The following is a 21,498-nucleotide window of genomic DNA, read 5'->3' as shown; positions in this document are numbered from 1 at the left end:
TTCACCAAGAAGCCGAGGTACCCAGAGCCAATTACTGAGCTGCGCCTTTTAATTTTTTTTCATTGTGTACCAGGTATACTGCAATTCATTTGCTAAAATATGCAATTCCCATTCACAGATACATCATAATAAACTCAATAAATGATGGCCCAGTTTGTATTTTTTCTTTTGAAAAGGGAATAAATACATTTTTTGCAAAAACACTACTTAATACTATGCAGCAATTTACAAATACACATAAATGGATGGAAATGCTTCTTGGTGACATTGCACAATTACTTTCGCCCCTCCCAAAATGGAGGTCTAGGTCAGCAACCAACCACATCTCAAAATCTTTACTGGTATAAAAATGCCATAATGGAATACAAATTTGAAGAAACACACCTAACATTGCCAATAAAACATGCATAATTTTGACATGAATGGTTAACTTGATCTGGGCAAGCAGAGAAGGGTAGGCCCTTTGTACTCCACACACAGGGACCACTTAGCAGCTCTGCGCTGACATCTATATTCCAATCATTTGGGAGGATTTTGATTGATTTATAGAGTTGGACAGTAATTTTTTTATCCTTGAACCAGGTATTTCACCTTCAAGGAATACTTACACTAGACCATATGGTATAGATGTTGGGTAGGCTCATCTCCTCCCTTGTCTGGTCATAAAGTAGTATCATGGATTAGCTCTGGACCACTGGGCACAAAACATGTTGACCTGACTAAACTATACCCACAAATTTCGAGCTACTAGCGCACATTATGCCTCCACAGTAGCCCCAACAATTTGCTTGGTCTTTTAATCCTGCTAGGACAACCATCACATTCAAATACTTTTTTGGAACCTCCTAGACAGGTTTTTCTCACCTTCCTCACTTTCATATATACAACCACCCCCCATTTTAGGACACCCTCATGTATCCATCATACGGCATTAGCAACAAAATGTTCCTTCGCGGGACCTAGAGAGCATTGCAGGACCGGCCAGACAAGGAGTAATACCCAATGATGATCTATGACATCCCTACGGGTGTGTGAAGGCAACAAGAAGTCGTTCATAGGATTCTCATCCTTAGATTTGTCCACCTTTTTTTCTTTCTCCTCTCCTAGCTCTTTTGGTAGGAACAGAACCTCCCTAGTTTATTTAAGTAAATATATTACACACACTACTTAATACTTGGTGACTTTGTGTAATTACTCTCGCCCCTCCTAAATGGGAGGTCTAGGTCAACAATCACATGTCAAAACCCTTACTGATATCAAAATGCCATAGTGGAATATCAATTTGAAGGAACACACTTCACATTGCCAAAAAACATACAGTTCAGTTCAAAAGCTTTATTTTGCCAATATATGCAATGAAAAAAATATAAATTCATAAAACATAAAAATTTGAGAGGGGTACTTTGTGGTAGACATGTTAGCAAAAAAGTATTTTTTGTTACAGTGAGTGGGGCTAGATTCGTGAAACCCCAATGGTCTAAACCACAGGGAACTTAACCCACTACTTCAGCTTCATAAATAGGGAGAATTTGACTAATTGGCTTAGTAAATGAGCTTTTGGAGAATTCTTTAAAAATGCATCCACTGTTTGATAGTGTTTTAGAGCCATTATTTTGACTTGGAATTTCCAGGAGAAATTCTTGGCCAAAGTAACTCCTAAATAAATAACAACGTTAGTTTGTTCGAGGGACTCACCATCCAGCTTTACAATGCCCCTAAAAGACTTATGTTGAATAAAAGCCATGAATTTCATTTTTGCAGAATTAATAACAAAACCTCAAATCCTCCAGAATTCCTCAAGTACACATTGTCACCCACTAGGGTTTTTTAAGATTATAAGCGTATCATCCGTAAACATTAAGATAGGAAACTTTGTACCTGCTAAAGTTAAGGAATCTCTTGATCAGGTAGCCAAGAATTGGGAGAGGCCATTAAAAAATAAGGAGAATAGGGTCAGGGCCAAGATACAGCCTCGGGGAGCCCCTTCACTAAAGGAAATTGTCCGGTAATGCCACCCTGAGCTCCCCATTGGAATTACCCAAATATTCCTTCATGAAGGCAAACAATTAAGGAACGCAGGTTTGTGGGCATACCGAGGTTGTGCAGTACCATTAAATATACCACAAAAAGATCTGATACCCTTGGATTTCGTTTTGAGCCCTGTTGGCTCCTCAGCAAGATAAGTAAGAGGACCTAAAGGGTTCCCAGTTTTTTGCTGCCTCCTACAATTCCAGTTTTCAGGCAATTCCAAGATTTGGACTAGGATGGCTCACTCATGTCATGTGACATGCTTCCTCATTTGCCCACCCTAGTAAGATGGTACTACCAGGGTGGACTCGACCTCAAGGGCGGATTAACCTGAAAGAGTTCTCAGATATTTCTTATCTTTTCTGGGTAATGCTCTGATCCCCTTTTCTGATTAAAGAAAAACTTAGAATAAATCACAAAGGTATCCATTAATAAGGTGGTGTCATAAGTTTAATAAAAAATGTCCAAAGGGCAACGAGCAGGAGGCACATGTTCATATAATGACCTAATGCCACTGACTAAAAAAAAAATGAATGCCAACATGTTTCTACCTATTGTCAGCCTATGGGTCTAAGGCATTCATTAGGGCAAAGTCTATGTGTCCTTACACTACAAACAATAAAGATATTATGATTTGAGAAAGCTACCGTAGATCTAAAGCCAGCAATATTCCAAGATAGAAAGACATCTGGGATGCAGTTTTAATCTAAAAAGGGGTCGATTTGTTGGCTTCAGTAATAGACATAACAGTACCGATACATACACCCATTGGGCACCAATAGAAGCAAACTATGCAGAAGCACATAATGTATTGGTTGTTTGCTATCCTTTCTAGATACCTTGGGAGTCAAAGCCAAATAACATTCGTAAAGGATCATCGTCGACCGTCAATCTATATCTCGGGTTGGAGTTTCCACAGTGATTAAGGGGTATAATGTTTGTGATCCAGGCTGTGTTTTGGATTTCAGGGTCTTATATTTAAAATGTATGCTTGTGTCAACCAGGTATCAACTAGAGGCATGAAAGGCCACAACGTTTTCTACAAGATCTCTCTTGTAGAACATAACTTCTATACTATCTTGCTGGGTGCCCTGCTGGGGACATCTTTCTGCTTTGCTCATGTCTGCCCTTGTGGTCAATCAACATCCCCTCAACAGCCAAATCCAATGGATGCTAGCTGATAATTTGGGGACGTTTGTCAGAAAGACTGAACATTTTTGTTTGGTGGCCTGCAGTGCTTCCCTGGGGATGTAATTCAACCTGGGCATAGGGAAAATTGTCTTGCCATAGGTCTGCGAGCTTAAAATGGTTTGATAGACTGCGGTCTTGTCTGTGGTATATGCAATAATTTAGTAGGATTTAAAACGGTGTATTGATGTGATTGCTTATGTCAAGGAAAATTATCGGAATGGAGTGACTTTGGGGGTAACTTTTGAAGGCCGTATTGACTACTGGTTTCCCTGTTAGGCTGCCTTTCATGACACATTTGACCACGCTCAAGGAAAATAGAGTCATCAAGTTTCTTTGTTAAGAGTGAGGTGTCAGCAAGTACATTGTTTAAGGTAGAAGTTAGGCTACTAACCGCTACTTTAAGGGCCCCGATTTCCAATTTTAAATCCCTGATGTGATAGTTTAGTTGATTTATTGACCCCTCTTCTGGCATGGTTGTAGAAGTTATCGCTATACCTGATTCAAAATGGCCTTTATTATGTAGAGGTTCAGCAAGGGAAGTGGAACAATTGGTACTGGTGATTTGAACATGAGGAGATAGAGGGGTCATTACTGAAAGCTTTGACCTATTTTCACCATTTGAGGTAACTTTAGGCTTGAATATGTGCGCAGAATGCCCAGATTAGTAACTAGTTGGTGTGTTATGCTTTGCCCCCTGTGAATTCCCCTTCTGCTGGGATTGTCCATTTCATCGGAGTAGATTACTGCTTCCTTTCCATCAGGGGCTCATTCGATATGGTCAGGGCCAATGAGAAGTTCAGCTTCCTCAATTAAGTGGTTTATTTCTTCTAGATTACTTGTGTCACTAGTCCCTGATTTTATGGATTGCTCGTCTTTACACTAGGCTAGATCCAAAGCCTTGTGCATTCCCATAACAGCTGACTAATGCCCTCCTATGCCACCCAAAATTAGTACAAGTAAATAATAAAAGAAAGATAAGGAGAAAGAATATAAAATTATGTCTTATATACGTTTCAGAAACGAATCCTCTGAACACTTTAGCAGCTGAGTAGCGTCTTTGTACAGAAGCAAGAAAGAATTGATCTTTGCTAGTGTCCAGACAGTACCTTCAATGATCCACAGCCAGTGTAATTATACCCATTCACCCCGAAAGGGTGCTTGGTGCAGACACTGTTAATAACATCCAACATAACCTACTCCCCTTTAAACATGGTCCCCAACTTACAAAACCTATATAATTACAAGCTGGTGTAATTACCAACTTTCACCTCTAGAGAGTGTCTATCAACATATAACCTCATATTGCACCACTTCAGGCCACACAAATGCAGCTATAATCTCTGCCTCTAGAGGGTGTAGCACTCCCACCTGTAGAGCATAAGCTCCAACTGGGGAATGTGTGATAATGGCAAGAAATCGTAGGGAGGTTATTTTTTTTAATGTCTCACCACACAAGGTGGGGATTTTTTAATTTCTTTTGGAGCGGGGTTGCACCCCTAAGCAGCCCCCACCCAACATTTGCAGGTCGTTTTGGTGGTGGCCACATTTTCCTGGGGCCATCGCATAGCAAACACTCGTGATTTTTCCGTTATATTGTGGGTGAGCCGCACAGGGCATTATGGGGTGCTCCTTGCGCTCCTGACAAATATTGAATATATTTTTTTATGTAGCCTCAGGCTGTGCTGGGAGCCTCAAGGTGCCCAGTCCCAATGGGGCACCCCGCACGCAGAGTCCTTTTCGGGGGACAGCCAGGCAAGTCCAACCTCGGTTGTTCTCGCCGGCACCCTGCATGACCAGCACTCATTCTGGCTCCAGCAGGAGCCTGCACAGGTATTCTGATCTGCCCGCTCCTGTGGGCAGGCATGTCAGTGCTTTCTGGGCTGCCCATCTTTGTGGGGGAATGTGACAGAGCTCCTTCAATTCCTTTTCCTTTCCAGGGCCCAGGGATGGGGTCCTGTTACCAGCTGCTCACACAGGGGTGAGTGATGGTACTACTGGGCCTTTTTTTCATTGTGGCCCAGGGAAGGGGTCCTGAGCACTCATTTGCTTTGGCGGAGAGCATGTTACAGCACCCTGTCACCTCTCCTCCACAGGTACCCAGGGATTAGGGGAGCACAACCAGGCTACCTCTGCAGTTTTTTTCCACTTGGGAGCAACCCCTGGGTCCTGCCCCACCCCAGGACAAGGATGAAAACAGAGCTTCGTTGCCAGCTCAGTAAAGTGTCAAATGTTGCCCAACTTTACACAGCCATAACTCAGGCCTATTGGTCCGATTTGGGTGATCTTTGCTTCTGGCCGCAAGCCATAGCCACCTGGAACACTTTCTTCAGGCCTTGTGGCCTCCAAAGGTGACAACCTGTGAAGGGAGCTGGATTCAGTGGCTTTGCTCATCCTCTGGGCTTCTCTCCTTCCTGGTCACACAACCAGACTTTTTCCCCAACTAGTCCTTAGGAGGTTTTTTTTCATTGAGTTTTATATTGCGCAAACTAGACCCGGGAGATCGGGTATCAAAGCGCTTTACATGAGCACCAGTTTCGTTCCAGTTTCGTTACATGAGGACACATTCATTTTTTGTTAGCCACGGGGAGATTAAGTGATTTGCCCAGAATCACAGGATGTTGAGCGTCGCTGCCGAGACTCGAACCCGGTTCCCCAGGTTCGAGGTCGGCCGCTCTAGCCGTTAGGCTACATCCTTACCCCAGTGTCCCTGATCCCTGGTCCTGGGGGAGTGCTTAACTGACCCTGGGGTTAATCAGAGACAGAGTCATTAGTCCAGATGGCAGTTGGGGGGTTCTCCCTTCCAATTATCTATTGCGTGTGCCTCTAGTACCAGTGTTCAGAAGAAAAGCACATTGAAGAGAGAGATTTCCACCCTGTGCAAGACCTTTTAAGTGGGAGCAGGAGTTGTCAGCAGGGATGCACTTCTGTCGTATCCTGAGGGGCCACATTATCTCTCCACCCCTGTTTCAACCTTCCTGGACAGCCTTCTGAGATACTTCAAGATGTAGTCACCCAGGAGTCGCTTGCCACTCATGCGATGGGGGGTCTCAGCTCCACCCTGAAACGCTGCCAGGGCCTGCCTCAGGAAAACCTGTCAGTTTAGCTCCAGAGTCTGTTCTCCCTTCCTTTGTTTAGTGCGATTGGGCCGACCCTCTACCTGGCAGAGGATGACAGCGGACTGATTGCTGCAGAGCAGTCCCGCCCACCCCTTCCATTTCAGGAGCTGACCTAAATCAAGGTTAATTGCTCACTTTCTGAGGGGGGCTTCATTCCCTCTGCTGGAGAAAAAGTCATCACCCACCCCAGCAGGGTGACAACAGGCTTGGACTCCGATCCTGAGCTGAGACAGAGAAACATGACATTATTGAATGACTAATCAGTAGACAGTTATGACTTTGAACATCGTAAGATTGTTCTTTTCAGATAGAATACATTGTACATTGGTATGTCTTTGATGTCTGTAGACCAAAGGGGAGAAGAGCTGCACTCTAAGGCAGTCTTCCTCTAGTGTATAAAGGAGGGTCGTTGCAGACCAGATTGTAAAGCACACTGACTTTCCCTCTCTGTGTACACCAGCACTATAAAGACTATCCCAGATCAATATCCCACCCTGCAGAGTCACTTCTGAAGCATGCTACCTGTTTGCAGTTCCTTGGCTGTGCACAACAGGAGACTCCTACACAGAGCCCGCTACACCCATGTTCATGTGTAGTCAGCCAAGTGCCTCTTATTCTTGCTGTGTCACAGCAGCCTTATCTTAAAAGGCAGACACTGGTGGTAATAAAGTGCAGTCCATTTTACCATGCCTTTACTGTGGGTGTGTCACAAATTATGAGGCTCTCCTATAGTAAAATGTCAAAAATAAGGTGATCAAAAAGCAAAAAATCCGGGGGAATTAGATAGTCAGAACCACCTTCTCTCAGCCCACATTTAAATCAGACAGCTGGACCCTTAAGTTGGCTTTATTTATACTCTGTCACCATTGCAACAGAGTACACATATGTTCAACATATAAATGGGGCCCATAAATACATGGGGCCTCATTTATGAAAAGTGACTCATCGCTGCGTGAAAACAGCGATGCGTCACTTTTCACTGCGCACTCCTGATGCTTCATATTTAATGTATGACGCATAATGTCGCAAGGAGTTACAGATATGTCAGTATTTCTGACGTATCTGTAAGCGCAAAAGTGACGCATTGCTGGAGTGTGTCACAAAAGTGACGCAACTCCAGCAATGCGTCCTTTCACATGGGGAAAGCCCCATGTGAAAGGGCTTGCGTCAGTCTTACGCCTGCTGTTAGGCAGGCGCAGGATTTTGACGCAAAAGAGTCCTAAAATTGACGCAGTGAAATCTCATAGATTTCACTGCGTCACTATTACGAGGCTTTTTGCGGGGGAACGCCCCCTCTGCATACATTATACCTGACACAGGTATAATGTGGCGCAGGGGTTTAAAAAGTGACACATCTACCTAGATGCGTCACTTTTTAAATATGGCGCAACAAGGCGCATTTTTTACACCGCTGGTGCGTCACAAAAAGTGACGCACCGGCGGCGCAAAACTGACGCAAGGCCTTCATAAATAAGGCCCATAAGGTACATCTAATAAAATTGAATTACAAAAAAATAAAGAAAATGAGACTTGTATAATAATTCAATTACTTACCTGTGCTCTTCATTACGCCAAGAACCCTTCTTCTTATACCAATTCTTACTATATGTGTTTGCTGGTATTTCTTTGGCATTGAGTGCTGTGATCTATGCTATTTTAGCCTCCTTCAGGGATCACTGGATTTCACTAAATCCAATCAGAAAAACATCCCTATCTCCCTTCACTCTCCTCCTATCCTTATGGAAAGACAAGTTATGGAGTTCACAACACTTCCTGTAAGTTTCCAAGCTAAGTTAAGGGAAAAAAGTTGAGAAAGTTATTGGGATGTAGGGTCACAAGTATTGGTACGAGAAGAAGGGTACTTTGAGTAATGAAGACTGCTGGTAAGTAAATTTAATTATTTCCTCCTCAACCCTCTTCTTGTACCACTACTTACTAAATGGGGATAAAACAGAACAATCAGCACATCGTGATTCCCTGATAAACAACAAATACTCCCAGTTTGATGCAAGAGAACCCTTTAATGCAAACTAAAGAGACTAAAATCTTTAGGAAATAGTAACTGCCAAAACCCTAGTACCAAAATTCATAGATTGTGAATTCTGAACATTTCTGATGAAAGAGAGTCAAGCCCTTAGGGCAAACCCCTGAATTCAATAAAAAAAACAGTCAGTGAATATTCCCAAATAAGGGGCCTGATGGACATTGAACCGCTCTCTCCAAATCTATGTGCAGATGTGATAGACACCAAAAACATACTTTGAAAGACAAATGTTTCAGGCTTACCTTCACCAAATGTTCAAAAGGAAGAAGTTGAAATCTCTACATACTAAAGGGATATCCCAAAAAGGGGAAGAGACTTTAACATTTGATTTCATGAATGAAAACCTCTTCAACAATCTTGCACCAATAAAATCTATTTCAGGAACACCCCAAAGAGGTCTGGCCATCTTTAGAGCTGCCCATTGTACCCTCAAAGTGGCATATTCAGACCCTTGTCAAAACTGTCCTTCACAAATTGAAGAATTCATCATGATTCACATTCTGTTGGATTGAAAGATCGTTCATCACACCATCTAAGGAATGGCGACCAATGATGCACTAACTGAATTACTGGAGTAGCAGGACACATTTTCTCAAACCTTACCCTTCCACATCCATACTGTCAGGTGCATTCTCTTGTATACTTCCAATGACAGGAGGGGAGAATGATGAGGACCCTCCTCCAGAGGGATATTCCATTCCGGAGCCGGGGCCATTAGCCGTAACAATGGGAACCATCTCAATCTTGGCCAAAACAGGGCTACCATGATAAGTTACACATTTTCCCTCCTTAGTCTGACAAGTAGGATGAGAATTAACAGAAAAAGGGGAAAGGAATACAGCAGGACATAAAGCCAAAGACACATCAATGCATCTATCCCCCAACACCCTTGTTTCTGGAACCAGGACGGTAAGGAAGGAAGAAAATTATTGGCAGTGTGTCAAAAAGGTCTAGCTCAGGAGTACTAAACCTTCTGTACAATTGCTCAAACACATGCTGAGCTAGATAAAAGCCATGGGAGGAAGGGTCTATTCTGCTGAGCCTGTCTGCTAAAACATTGTCCTTACATCAAATGTATGTTGCTGTGAGATATAACAGATGGGTCTCTGTCCAGCACCCTATCTGAAATGCCAGATCCACTAAATCTGTGACTCCATACCAGGCTGCTAGTTTATATACGACTTTATTACTGTATTATCTGTCCTAACTACAACCACTTAATTTTTTAACTGGAGGAAAAAATGAAAACGAGAGTGAAAAACAGCTCTAATTTCTTTCCTGTCTGCAGATTGGCACTTCTCATGCAAGCAATTTACTACCCAGTGTAGCTCCCTCCCCAACCTAACTCACTTGCATCTGCTAGAATACATGGAAGTGGCCTGGACAAGAAAATCACTTTGAGAAGGTGAATGGGATCCAATAACCACTGCACCCAAACGTTGTTTGACACAGCAGGCAGCATTTTGTGGGGGATGTATGAAGCAGGAATCCAGTGAGGCTGGAGATGACACGTCAATGGTTCTAGATGAGAAACAAAGACACGTTCTGACTAAAAATAAAAAATATAAACAAAGAAAACATGAACAACTTGCAATACATGGAAACCTTGTTTGAAAAGAATTCCTAGCAGCCAACATCTTACCTGGTGACCCTAGAGACAAACCCAATTGCTTGCATACATCTTAGACTACTGTTCCATGGAGGCATAAGACTCTGGATAAGCAGGGCTCTTGTCGGAGGCAAGCTGAGAATTCCCAGCTTGGTCTGAAAATGTGCTCCAAAGATCTCCAGATCGTAAGTCAGAGAGAGCTGAGACTTCTCCGTATTCATCAGAAGACCAAAGTTGCTCAGAGTTTCTTAATCCAACATGCTATGATCTTGAAAAACTGTCTTTGAAGGTGATTGGACCAGCCAATTGTTGCTATTAGGGTGAATCAGAACTCCTTGGGTGTTAAGATTGGCAAAAATGAGTGGTAGAACTTTTGTGAAGACACACAGGGTTGACGTCATACCAAAAGGAAAGGATTTTCAAATGCCAGTGGTGACCTACTGCACAAAATCTGAGGTATTTCTGATGCAGAGTAAAAATAGGGATGTAGAGATAAGCATCCAGGGCTGCCAACCATTCCCCTGTAGACACCAAAGAAAATATCCTCTGCAGAATTTCGGTCTTGATACATGTTTTCCTAAGAAAATAGTGCAATTTTCTTAAGGTGATAATCAGTCTGTATTGTCCTAAAAGCTTTTTTACCAAGAAGACTGGCGAGTAAAAGCCTTTTCCTTGTTGATTTTCCAGGACCGGACGAATTGCATTTTTTACAGCGAGGTCTGATACTTCCTAAATCAAGGTCAATGACTTATCTGTATCACTTGATTCTGAAACCTGAACCAAGCCTGTGTCTATGGGAAGGTTTATGAAATCCAGCATGTAACCATTTCCTTTGATCTGCAAAACCTAATTGTTTGGAACCTTGCTTTTCCATTTTTGAAGAAAAAAAGACAGCTGCCCCTGAATGGGAGGCCAGTATAGTCAGGAAGGCTTCCTGGCCTGTGGAAGAGACAGCTGGGGTTTTGAGATTTACAAGATTTGACCTGTTTCTATAGGAAGGAAAATTAAAGCAAAACCCTTTTTGGTGTCTACCTTTGGGGGCCCCTTCTCCCGTCTCCCTTTTGGGCATCTACCTTCTGGGCACAATCTGCCTTGCAATCGTCAAGTAGATCTGACATCTAGCAGCCACATTAGAATCAATAGAGAAAGTAAAAGTCTCAATATTGTCACAAGAAACTTCTGTAAATCTTTAACCATGTACTCAGATGCCTAGACCACATAGATCACATCTCTCAAAGCCACATGAAGACCTGGAAATTCATGTAGTGAGAATGAGGAATGAGGAGGTAATGTTGAATCTGTTCCTCTGTGGAGTACCAAGGAGACATTATTAAATTGATGCAGGTAAATGACAAACCTTTACTATAATAAAACCAACCAGAATGAACTACAGTTCTCTCTGAAATCAAAATGCTGCTAGAATAAGGTTAATTGGTTATTTGCACCAAAACCTTGCTTGGATGACCCCCAATAAATGTGTCATACTTTGTGCATATTATCTCTTTTTTGAAATATCTTCAATTATCTGCAGTGGATGTGCTGCTATTTCTCCAGGGAAATTCACCTTCTCATTCAGGTACTACTTCCCCACATACTTGGACTAGCTATTTTCTTCTGAGATTGCGAAGCATCAGCTGGAAGCTTTTTATAACTGCTGATGGCAGACACCTCCAGAACATGCAGAAAGGAGCAAGACGAGTAATTTCAACTATCTCCATCCAAATCTTCAGCCCCTCAGTCCTTTGTAGCTTTTCCTTAGCTTAGAGTCCTGAACTGGATCACTGTTGATATTTGCATATTAAATAAATCAGAGTTATGTTTCAGAATATTGTATTTTTTATGGAGAAACCTTGGAAATATGCCACTTAATCTAATCACTGCAACAATTTTGCGCAGTTTTTTAACAATAAAGTTGTGTCTATCCACAGCTAGCTTGATTTATACTCCTCCACTCAAAACATCTTCATCTTTACAAAAACCCAACTCTCTGACCAGGTCAATACTGCTCCCCCAGACCTCTCATCTGTTGAGTCCGGTCAAGTTAAGGCCTGGCTCCCACTTGATTTGATAACTCTGAATAACCTTCGGGGAAACATCAAGTCTGGCTCCCCACTTGACCCTCTCCCTCCATCTAAGCTCAAACCTTTGGACGAGTCTGCCCTTGAAGTGATTCTTAGTCTTCTTAACTTCTCTTTAAAACTTGGGCAGCTGCCCTGTAACTGGAAGCACACTCTTGTGCTCCATTTGCTGAAAAAGACTGGTTTGGATCCCCTCTGGTAGTTCAATTATAGGCCCATATCTCTTCTTTCCACCTTTCCCAAAGTATTGTAAAGACATATTACATCTCAACTCTCTGCACATGTGCCCGGGCATAAGCTATTTCATCTATCACAGTCGCAATCGATACTCAGATTATTTTTTCTCTGTCATATGCTCAACATCGGGACCCCTCATTACGTCAGCTTGGTCTGCGGAACATTTCCTTGTGGATGTCCAGAAATGCTTTAATGTTCTCATCCTGAGGAACAATCCTGAGCTCTGGGGATGAAGTTATTGGCCTGCCTTTTTAGGACCTTTACCAGCTCCGGTCCCTAAGGTTAAGAAATTGGGTTTTACCGTCGACAGTAAGCTTTCTCTCATACCTAAGTGTTAGGAGTCACCTCTACTTGCTTGGCGGTCCTCAAGTGGCTAAAGAAAATCCTTTGGCTAATTCCACCGGCTGCTCAGAGAACTGTCTTGTAGGCCTTGGTGATCTCCAGACTTGATTACGGTGATATACTGTTCTTGGGTGCGGACGAGGCCTCTGTCCAACATCTCTAGCCGGCCCACTTGCTTTTTCGGTTCTCTCAGCACCCTTCTGTTTCCCCTCTGCTTCATCAACTCCACTGGATCAAGGTTAGCAAATGCATTTAGTTCATGGCCCTTTGCTACTTGTTTCGGGGTTCAGCATGGCTAGTGCCCACTTGTACATAAGAAACCTTGTCAATCCTCTTGCAAACTGACATAGGCCAGCCTCTCTCTCTTCACAGTAAGGGTGGCCGCACGTTCTCCTTCCTGGGACCTAAATTGTGTAATTCCCTTCAGTTGGAACTCCGGACCTGTCGGTCTCTCCTTGCTTTCCAAAAAAAACGAAAGCACTTTCTTTTTAGTCAGGCCTGATTCCAACCTTCCTCAAACCTCCCTAATCCCATTTTTCAGTGCCGGGAAACTCTGTTAAGTAGCTGCGCGTTTCTAAATATTTTAAATAAATAAATCAAAAATTCTCTGGGAATGGCAAACAATCACCAAACAGCTGAAAACATTTCAAGCTCACGAGGGGCTTTAGGATGAATCAATCCAAAGACAATGGTTTTTTCCATTTGACTATTTAAGAATACATTAGGAAATATTCAGTTAAGTGTGAAATAAATTAGATTGACATTTCATTTTAATTCTGAGGTTTATATCATGGTAGACCACTTTATTTTTTTTTTTTATTTAAAGAGTTTTATATAGTGCTGGCTACACCCAAAGGTATCAGAGCACTTTACATGGGAATCAACAATGTAACAGAAAAAGTTCAACAATTACACAATACATCAAAAAATAGGCAATACAATTAGGAGAGGAGAGAGACACGTAGTGGAGGGGTCAGGGGAGGTGAAAACGGGAGGATAAGGGATGAGACAAACAAGGAAAGACGAAAGGAAGTCTGTCTAAAGACCGACTGGGTAGGTGACAACCAAGGAGGGAATCCACGGCCCATCTCCCCTATAGCTAAACCAGGTAGCTCCATCGGGCGTCAGACAAAATAGTTCAGTCTCAATACATTGAGAGAGGAGAGAAAGAGAGACATAAACAGAGGGAGGATGCGGGAGGAGACAACAGTAGAGATGAAAGGAAGTGCAACAATGTGGTTCATCAATATAACAGAAAAATATCAACAATTACACATTACATCAAACAATTAGCAATACATTAGGAGAGGAGAGAAAGAAGAGAGAAAAGTAGTGGCGGTAGGGGAGGTGAGAAAGTGAGGATAAGGGAAGAGACAACAGTAGAGACAAAAGGAAGTCTGTCTAAAGATCGACTGGGTAGGTGACGACCAAGGAGAGAATCCACGGCCCATCTCCCCTATAGCTAAACAAGGTAGCTCCATCGGGCATCAGACAACTGTATTGAAATAATTCGGACATCATAGCATTTTGAAACGACAATATAATTCCTTAGTGTCCTTTGTGGTACTTCTTTCATTCATTTTTAAGATTCCTCGAGAAGTTATCAAGAACATCTTTAAATGATTTCAGCAAAATAACCCCAAGCTCATTACTTGTCTCATGAATTTCAGGATCTTAACTTCCAAAAAGTGATTTTGAGTTCAGTATGTCATTGCGGTTGGCATTAAATAAGATTACATTTAGGGCCTATTTTACCTCTTCATATCTTTGATGATCAAATTTAGTGAGACTAGTTTCATCAAGTGGGTACGTAACATCATCAGGATAACAATCTCTGGGTACTGGGAATTCAATATATTTTAGCATTGGGAAGTCAACAAATGCTTTAAAAAGACACTTTAAAGCTCAGGTTGACAGAGGATTCCCAATGAACTTTGAGTCTTTCAACATCCTGCATGACGTCAGCCCCAAAATCATCATGTCCACATGCACTTCATCAATATTGCATTCCCCGAGGATCAGGGTCTTCAGGGTGCGGGATGCATGGCTTAGAAGCTTGAAAAATGTTGATGGGTAAACATCTTCAACATTGTGCCCACTGAGATCCAGTACTTGAAGATGCTCTGAATGGAGACTCTTTGCTAGGTATGCCATGTCAGCATGATTCATCTTTTACAGGCAGGGAGCGAAAATAAATTCTAAGACTCAGTGAACTCTGCCATGGGCTCTTGTTTTTAGGTAATTGTGTGTCAGTAGGACGTTTGTAAGAGATTGGCTTTAGCCCTTTTCTGAACCACATAAAGATTGACAGGCATTTTTAAGTTTGAGATGGAATGATTGGAAATGTGAGCTTTGGGGTGAAGTTATCTCCTGCCCAGCCTTTGGTACTTCATCATTTCATCAGCCAGCATTCCATGAAAGGCTGAATTTAGATAATTGTCATCTGGCAGCTGGTAAGGTAGCAAATGTGCTTAGGTAGCTGGAGTTGTTTGGTGCAAACCTTTCTGAATAATGCAGAGCGATTCTATGCTGATTTCTTTTTCACACCCAAAAACAATGTGACGGCGGAAATAATGCCATATCAATTAAGACTTCCAATTGTGCAGGCCAGAAGATTCGTGGGCCTTTACATCTTACTCCGGGACTCTTTCTGGTGAAATGAAGTTGGGCGAATTTGCCTCTATAAAGCTGTGTGAAGTATTCTGATTTTGCCAATATTTTTTAAGGTGTGTTTTCACTGTCAGTGACCTGCAGAACTGTTTCCTTCTGATCTAAGGATATTCCACTAGTGAATGACAGGCTACTCTACAATCGGAAAAAAAGCTAACAGGCCAATACGGTGTAGTAGATTAGATCTTAAAGGGCAATAGATTAGGACTTGTATGCTTGGCAAAAGCTCCACTGATCGTGCACAGACAGTGGTGGAGTATTTCCACAGGAATCTTGGTTGAAAACAGACAGGGGGAGGTGCAACATGTGCCAGCGTGTGAACTCAAACAAGGGCGGCTAACAAGTGGTGCCGGTCCACCTACTGCTTCAATGCATTAAGGGAATGCCGTCCTACTGCAGTGAAGTGCAATGAAGAAGCTCTCATTTTTGTGTTTAAGATTTGTAAGTTCTGTACACAATTGTGAGGTTTTCTGCAAAAATATTGCGAAGTGTCAAGAGACTTCGCAACTTATTTACTGAGGTCAATGTTGTGACAAGCGGCCAATGTGTAGTGTAGCCTCTTAAATGGTGAAGAGCAATTAAAATTGGTTCAGATATGAAGTACAGATTCAAATAAAAGAGGAATCTAATGTGGCATAGATTTATTTTGAGGAGGACGGTTCTAGGGAAGAGGTCCATCTAAAAAGTAACCTGCGTGGGATTGAGAATTCAGATGTGATTCTGATCTTACCTCATTGATGAAAAGGCAGTCCTCATATATTGAGTTCTGAATGCGTGACATTTCAGCAGCAACATGATCTTGAGGACCAGACCACATATTTTCCTGAAGTAAGGCAAATGCATTAGATATGCTTGGACAATCAGAAAGCATGTTTTTTGTTTTATAATTTTGAAACAGTATTGAGCATGCCCTCTTTAATGAAGTAATTCATATTCATTAATGTCCATTTACAACATCAGTTTTTATCTGATTACATCTTCTCTATTGCTATTTTCCTGGTGAATAATTTTTTCATGGCTGTTTTCACTTCAGCATTTCTCAAAGTGTAAATGAGGGGATTCAACATTGGAGTTATTACTGCATAAAACACAGAGATTATCTTATCCATAGGGAAGGTTGTGGAGGGTCTTGTGTAAATAAATATGCATGGCCCAAAAAAGATAGTAACAACTGTGAGGTGGGCGGCACAGGTGGAAAGTGCTTTTTGTTTACCTTCAGCAGAGCGCTTCCTCACAGTCAGTAGGATGGAAGTGTAGGAAACAAGCAAGAGCAGAAAACACACTAGTGCTATCAGGCCACTGTTGGACACCATCAAGAGTCCTGTGATGTACGAGTCACTGCAAGCCAGACTCAACAACGGCAGAAGATCACAAACAAAGTGGTCCACCTCATTTGGGCCACAAAAAGGTAGATCCATCACCAAATAGGTCTGCACTGAGGAATGCACTGCTCCCCCCATCCAGCACGCCAAAACCAGGAGGTTACACACAGACCTGTTCATGATGACAGTGTAACGCAATGGGTTACAAATGGCGATGTAGCGGTCAAAGGCCATGACAGTAAGCAGGAAGATTTCAGCACAGGCAAATAGGTGGAAGAAGAATATTTGGGAAATGCAACCACTGAAGGAGATGGACTTATTCCTGGAGATCAGGTCCACGAGCATCTTAGGGGTGGTGGCGGAGGGGTAGCACAAGTCAATGAAGGACAAGTTACTCAGCAGGAAGTACATGGGAGACTGGAGGGAGGAGTCAGCCTTCACCGTCACCATAATGAGTAGATTCCCAAACAGGGTAGCAATGTAGAAAAGCAGAAATAGGAAAAATAAAACGGTTTGCAGCTTGGGGTTTTGAGTAAGACCCATGAGCAAGAAGTTTTCAACAGTTGTTTCATTTGCCAAATTTTCTTGTCTTGATTTTTCTAGTCTCATTCCAAAAGTCAAGTTTCACTTTCAAAATAGTGTTTACTTATTTAAGCATTCTCTGCAAGCAAAACGCCAATATTACAAACTGAAAATAAGTCCTTAAGGCAAGAGTACAGAAAACATGAGGACCAAGGTATGGTAGAGAGATTAATAAATAGAAGGCTACCAAAATAGAAATGTATCAAGGAAATGCTACTAATAAAGCTATATTACAAAACAAATAGTACTCGTGTGCAAATGTCAAATTCAACTTCATCAGCATAAGACTATCCAAGTTGAGAAATAACTGATTACTGCATTGGATATTCTATGTTATACTTACTATGCAGTTGCAAAAAGTGGTCACATACGATTACGCTCTATTTACCAAGATTGGGTCTCACCTCTCAGATTAGTGTCCCTTGTTAAATGTGGTCATTTAGTTAAACCTAAAAGAAGGAACAGGTCCATTGGTCTTACCAGGGTTCAGAGTGTGACCTCTGCATTAGGCACAGATCACTGCAGCAACATGGTTTTTGGGCCAGCTTACTGGGATTGACTGTGAAGCAGACATAATAACCAATGACATATACAAGAGGGATTTGAATCTGTGACTTGTGACTTGAAAGGCAAATTAGATCTTAAAACTTAGTATTCACATTAACAACTTGTTTTTTTTTACGGTGGTAGAAACCTATAGATTACATATCTAAAAAAGTTTACTTTGGACTAACTCATTTAAAACCCTTGCTCAAATGAAGTATCTTTCATTTTTTTAAGTTTGTGTCAGGGCTAGAGTGCAAGCCTCTCTCTAAGATGGCCTCCTATTGGGTTAGTTTATGAAGAACAAGCATAATTTACTTTTAGTGCTTATTTCTTAATATTAGGATTGAAATCTTCCACTGCTAAATTATGCAAAATGTCCCTGTAGCAAATAGAAAATTCATCTTACCTTTCTAGCACTGAAACGTGCAGACTAAAGTTTACACACAGCTATCACCATCAAGCAGGTTAACTAATGTTTCCATTTTACCAAGAGGAAACCAAGCAGTATTCAGGTTTCTCTTATATCTTATATCACTCATACCGGCAGTAGCTGTATTTCCCCCTAAGCAATATAAGTCATAGTGGGACCGGCAACCTATATGATTACACAGAGACCTCTGTAGCCAGGTCTAGGTTCCTAAGCTCTGTAATTTAGGTTGTAACACGTAGTCTACAGCCTGCAGTTTCCCAAAAGGTATGCTTGATTCATCGATTAAATACTCTTCTTAAAACATGCACAGACAGCAGAGCGTGCAGGCTTTTTCTGTGAATGCATAGGCTATCATGAAAAGAAAGCTTCTCTGTTAAATACAACACATTCCTCATTTAGAACAAAGGCTTATTTGATATCTGGTTTAATGGGAATCCACTATAATATTTGTATTGTGCTATTTTTCAATCGAATGTCTAAATAAAGTATTTCTTCATTTTTTATGTTACTTGTGCCATGGGCCTGTAAATCAAATGCTAAGAGTGGACCTGCAGCGGTGAGTATGCCACCCACTTAAGAAGCCATCTAACCACTACTCAGGCTTGTTACTGCAGGGCTTGTGTGTGCAGTCTACTGCCACTTCGACTTGGCACTTAAAGCTGCTTGCCAAGCCTTAAACTCCTAGTTTAAAACACCTAAGTCACCCCCTAAGGCAGGCCCTAGGAAGTCCTAAGTGAAGGGTGCTATGGAACCAAAAGGTGGGACATGTTGACCCAGTTCCTGAGGCGGAAAGCCGGGAGCTGGAGGTACGAGTGTTGGGAAATACTTGTTTTTAAAATACAAAAGCTTACCTTTTATAATTGTGTGGTGTCACTTAACGTGCTGTTTTAAACTGCACCAACGCCAGGACTTGATGGAAATTAGCGCACAGCTGCTCTAAACGCTGTTGACGCTCCTCATCAGCCCCAGCGGCCGCCATCAGACGAGGCGTGCACGCTGACCACGCCCACTTAGGCCACGCCCCCTCGATCGCACTATATAAACGCTGAGATCCAGCGCACCGGCAGACTGTTGACCCAGTTCCTGAGGCGGAAAGCCGGGAGCTGGAGGTACGAGTGTTGGGAAATACTTGTTTTTAAAATACAAAAGCTTACCTTTTATAATTGTGTGGTGTCACTTAACGTGCTGTTTTAAACTGCACCAACGCCAGGACTTGATGGAAATTAGCGCACAGCTGCTCTAAACGCTGTTGACGCCCCTCATCAGCCCCAGCGGCCGCCATCAGACGAGGCGTGCACGCTGACCACGCCCACTTAGGCCACGCCCCCTCGATCGCACTATATAAACGCTGAGATCCAGCGCACCGGCAGACTGTTGACCCAGTTCCTGAGGCGGAAAGCCGGGAGCTGGAGGTACGAGTGTTGGGAAATACTTGTTTTTAAAATACAAAAGCTTACCTTTTATAATTGTGTGGTGTCACTTAACGTGCTGTTTTAAACTGCACCAACGCCAGGACTTGATGGAAATTAGCGCACAGCTGCTCTAAACGCTGTTGACGCTCCTCATCAGCCCCAGCGGCCGCCATCAGACGAGGCGTGCACGCTGACCACGCCCACTTAGGCCACGCCCCCTCGATCGCACTATATAAACGCTGAGATCCAGCGCACCGGCAGACTGTTGACCCAGTTCCTGAGGCGGAAAGCCGGGAGCTGGAGGTACGAGTGTTGGGAAATACTTGTTTTTAAAATACAAAAGCTTACCTTTTATAATTGTGTGGTGTCACTTAACGTGCTGTTTTAAACTGCACCAACGCCAGGACTTGATGGAAATTAGCGCACAGCTGCTCTAAACGCTGTTGACGCCCCTCATCAGCCCCAGCGGCCGCCATCAGACGAGGCGTGCACGCTGACCACGCCCACTTAGGCCACGCCCCCTCGATCGCACTATATAAACGCTGAGATCCAGCGCACCGGCAGACTGTTGACCCAGTTCCTGAGGCGGAAAGCCGGGAGCTGGAGGTACGAGTGTTGGGAAATACTTGTTTTTAAAATACAAAAGCTTACCTTTTATAATTGTGTGGTGTCACTTAACGTGCTGTTTTAAACTGCACCAACGCCAGGACTTGATGGAAATTAGCGCACAGCTGCTCTAAACGCTGTTGACGCTCCTCATCAGCCCCAGCGGCCGCCATCAGACGAGGCGTGCACGCTGACCACGCCCACTTAGGCCACACCCCCCCGCTGGTCAAATATGTGCATCTACAGGAAGCGCAGCGGACGAGCGCAGCGGGAGCGCCGTTTGCGCGCCGAAGGCGCGCCTAAGGCAAGCCCGTCTGCGCCCGTCCGCGACCAGCCGGGACCCGGGGCCACGACCCCTGGCTCCTGCCCTATCCAGTGCAGAACCTACAGCTCGACGACCCTACATAGCATAGGCAGGACTATCACTCCCCAGTGCCCTCACATCTTCAAGCCTACAGAGCTACCTGCCCGATGTTCAGGGTGCAAACACTCTTTTTACGAAACCCCCTCGACCACGGCTCAAACGTACCGTATGTACGCGCTCAACTGCCGCTCCCTACCTAAACACAGCACACAGATCTCCATGCTGTTGGAGGAGGAAAGAGCAGACGCGGTATTTCTAACAGAAACGTGGCTTACTGCCCACTCCGAGCCAGACGTGGTAAAAGCCTTACCCGTAGGATATTACATCCTCAGAGCTGATAGACCGCTAGGGAGAGGCGGAGGTCTGGCGATCATCTTGAAAGACCAGTACCGATGCCGTTTTACAGCAGGAACCATCCCTGAGTGCGAGAGTGCAGAATTCTGCATAGAGTTCCATGCTAACAGCACTTTTTCTGGCACCCTAATCTACCGCCCCCCCGAGCCTGCAAAAGAATTTCACAGGTCTCTGCCAGAAATCACAGCGCAAAGAATCCTTTCCTCTGCCAACCATACAATTTTGGGAGATTTTAACCTTCATTTTAACTCCCCCTCTGACCACATTGCCCAAGAACTACAAGAGGACCTGGAAGCCCTTCAACTGCTCCAACTGGTCGCTGCCCCGACCCATGAAAAAGGGAATTTACTTGACCCTATATTCAGCAATTGTCGGAATCTAACTGTAGATCCACCCATCCCCCTCCCATGGACAGACCATTTCTTAATTCCTGTTTCTTGGGAAAAACACAAGATCTCCCAGCCACCTCCCCAAACCACCACTAGGAGGAACTGGTCAAAACTCCCACTAGAGGTCTGGATGAACAACCTAGACTCCACTCGCCCACTACCCTGTCCAGACCCTAAC

General features: G+C 43.3%; 1 protein-coding gene and 1 pseudogene across 1 annotated transcript; both read right to left on the bottom strand.

Annotated features, from left to right (window-relative positions):
* Nucleotides 1-12,970: 12,970 nt before the first annotated feature.
* Nucleotides 12,971-17,234, bottom strand: LOC147712946 (olfactory receptor 4S2-like). The gene is made up of 2 exons (XM_086920400.1): nucleotides 16,319-17,234; nucleotides 12,971-13,002 (listed from the first exon to the last, which is right to left on the bottom strand). Exons 1-2 carry the CDS (start codon nucleotides 17,178-17,180, stop codon nucleotides 12,971-12,973), a joined length of 894 nt encoding a protein of 297 aa, XP_086776526.1. The 5' UTR covers nucleotides 17,181-17,234.
* On the bottom strand, nucleotides 14,218-14,814 carry LOC147712947 (leucine-rich repeat-containing protein 14B-like; annotated as a pseudogene).
* Nucleotides 17,235-21,498: the final 4,264 nt, after the last annotated feature.

The sequence above is a fragment of the Lissotriton vulgaris genome, chromosome 5 (genome assembly GCF_964263255.1).
Source record: "Lissotriton vulgaris chromosome 5, aLisVul1.2, whole genome shotgun sequence".
NCBI lineage: Eukaryota > Metazoa > Chordata > Amphibia > Caudata > Salamandridae > Lissotriton > Lissotriton vulgaris.
This window is presented reverse-complemented; position numbering and strand designations above follow the sequence as displayed.

What these genes read in the sequence shown, in the direction of transcription:
- LOC147712946 (XM_086920400.1), bottom strand. Translation starts at nt 17,180, where the DNA reads ATGGGTCTTACTCAAAACCCCAAGCTGCAAACCGTTTTATTTTTCCTA. An exon ending in AACAGCCATGAAAAAATTAT is followed by an intron (nt 13,003 to 16,318) that starts TCACCAGGAAAA and finishes TGAAGAGAGAGA; the next exon opens with GGCTGGCCTATGTCAGTTTG.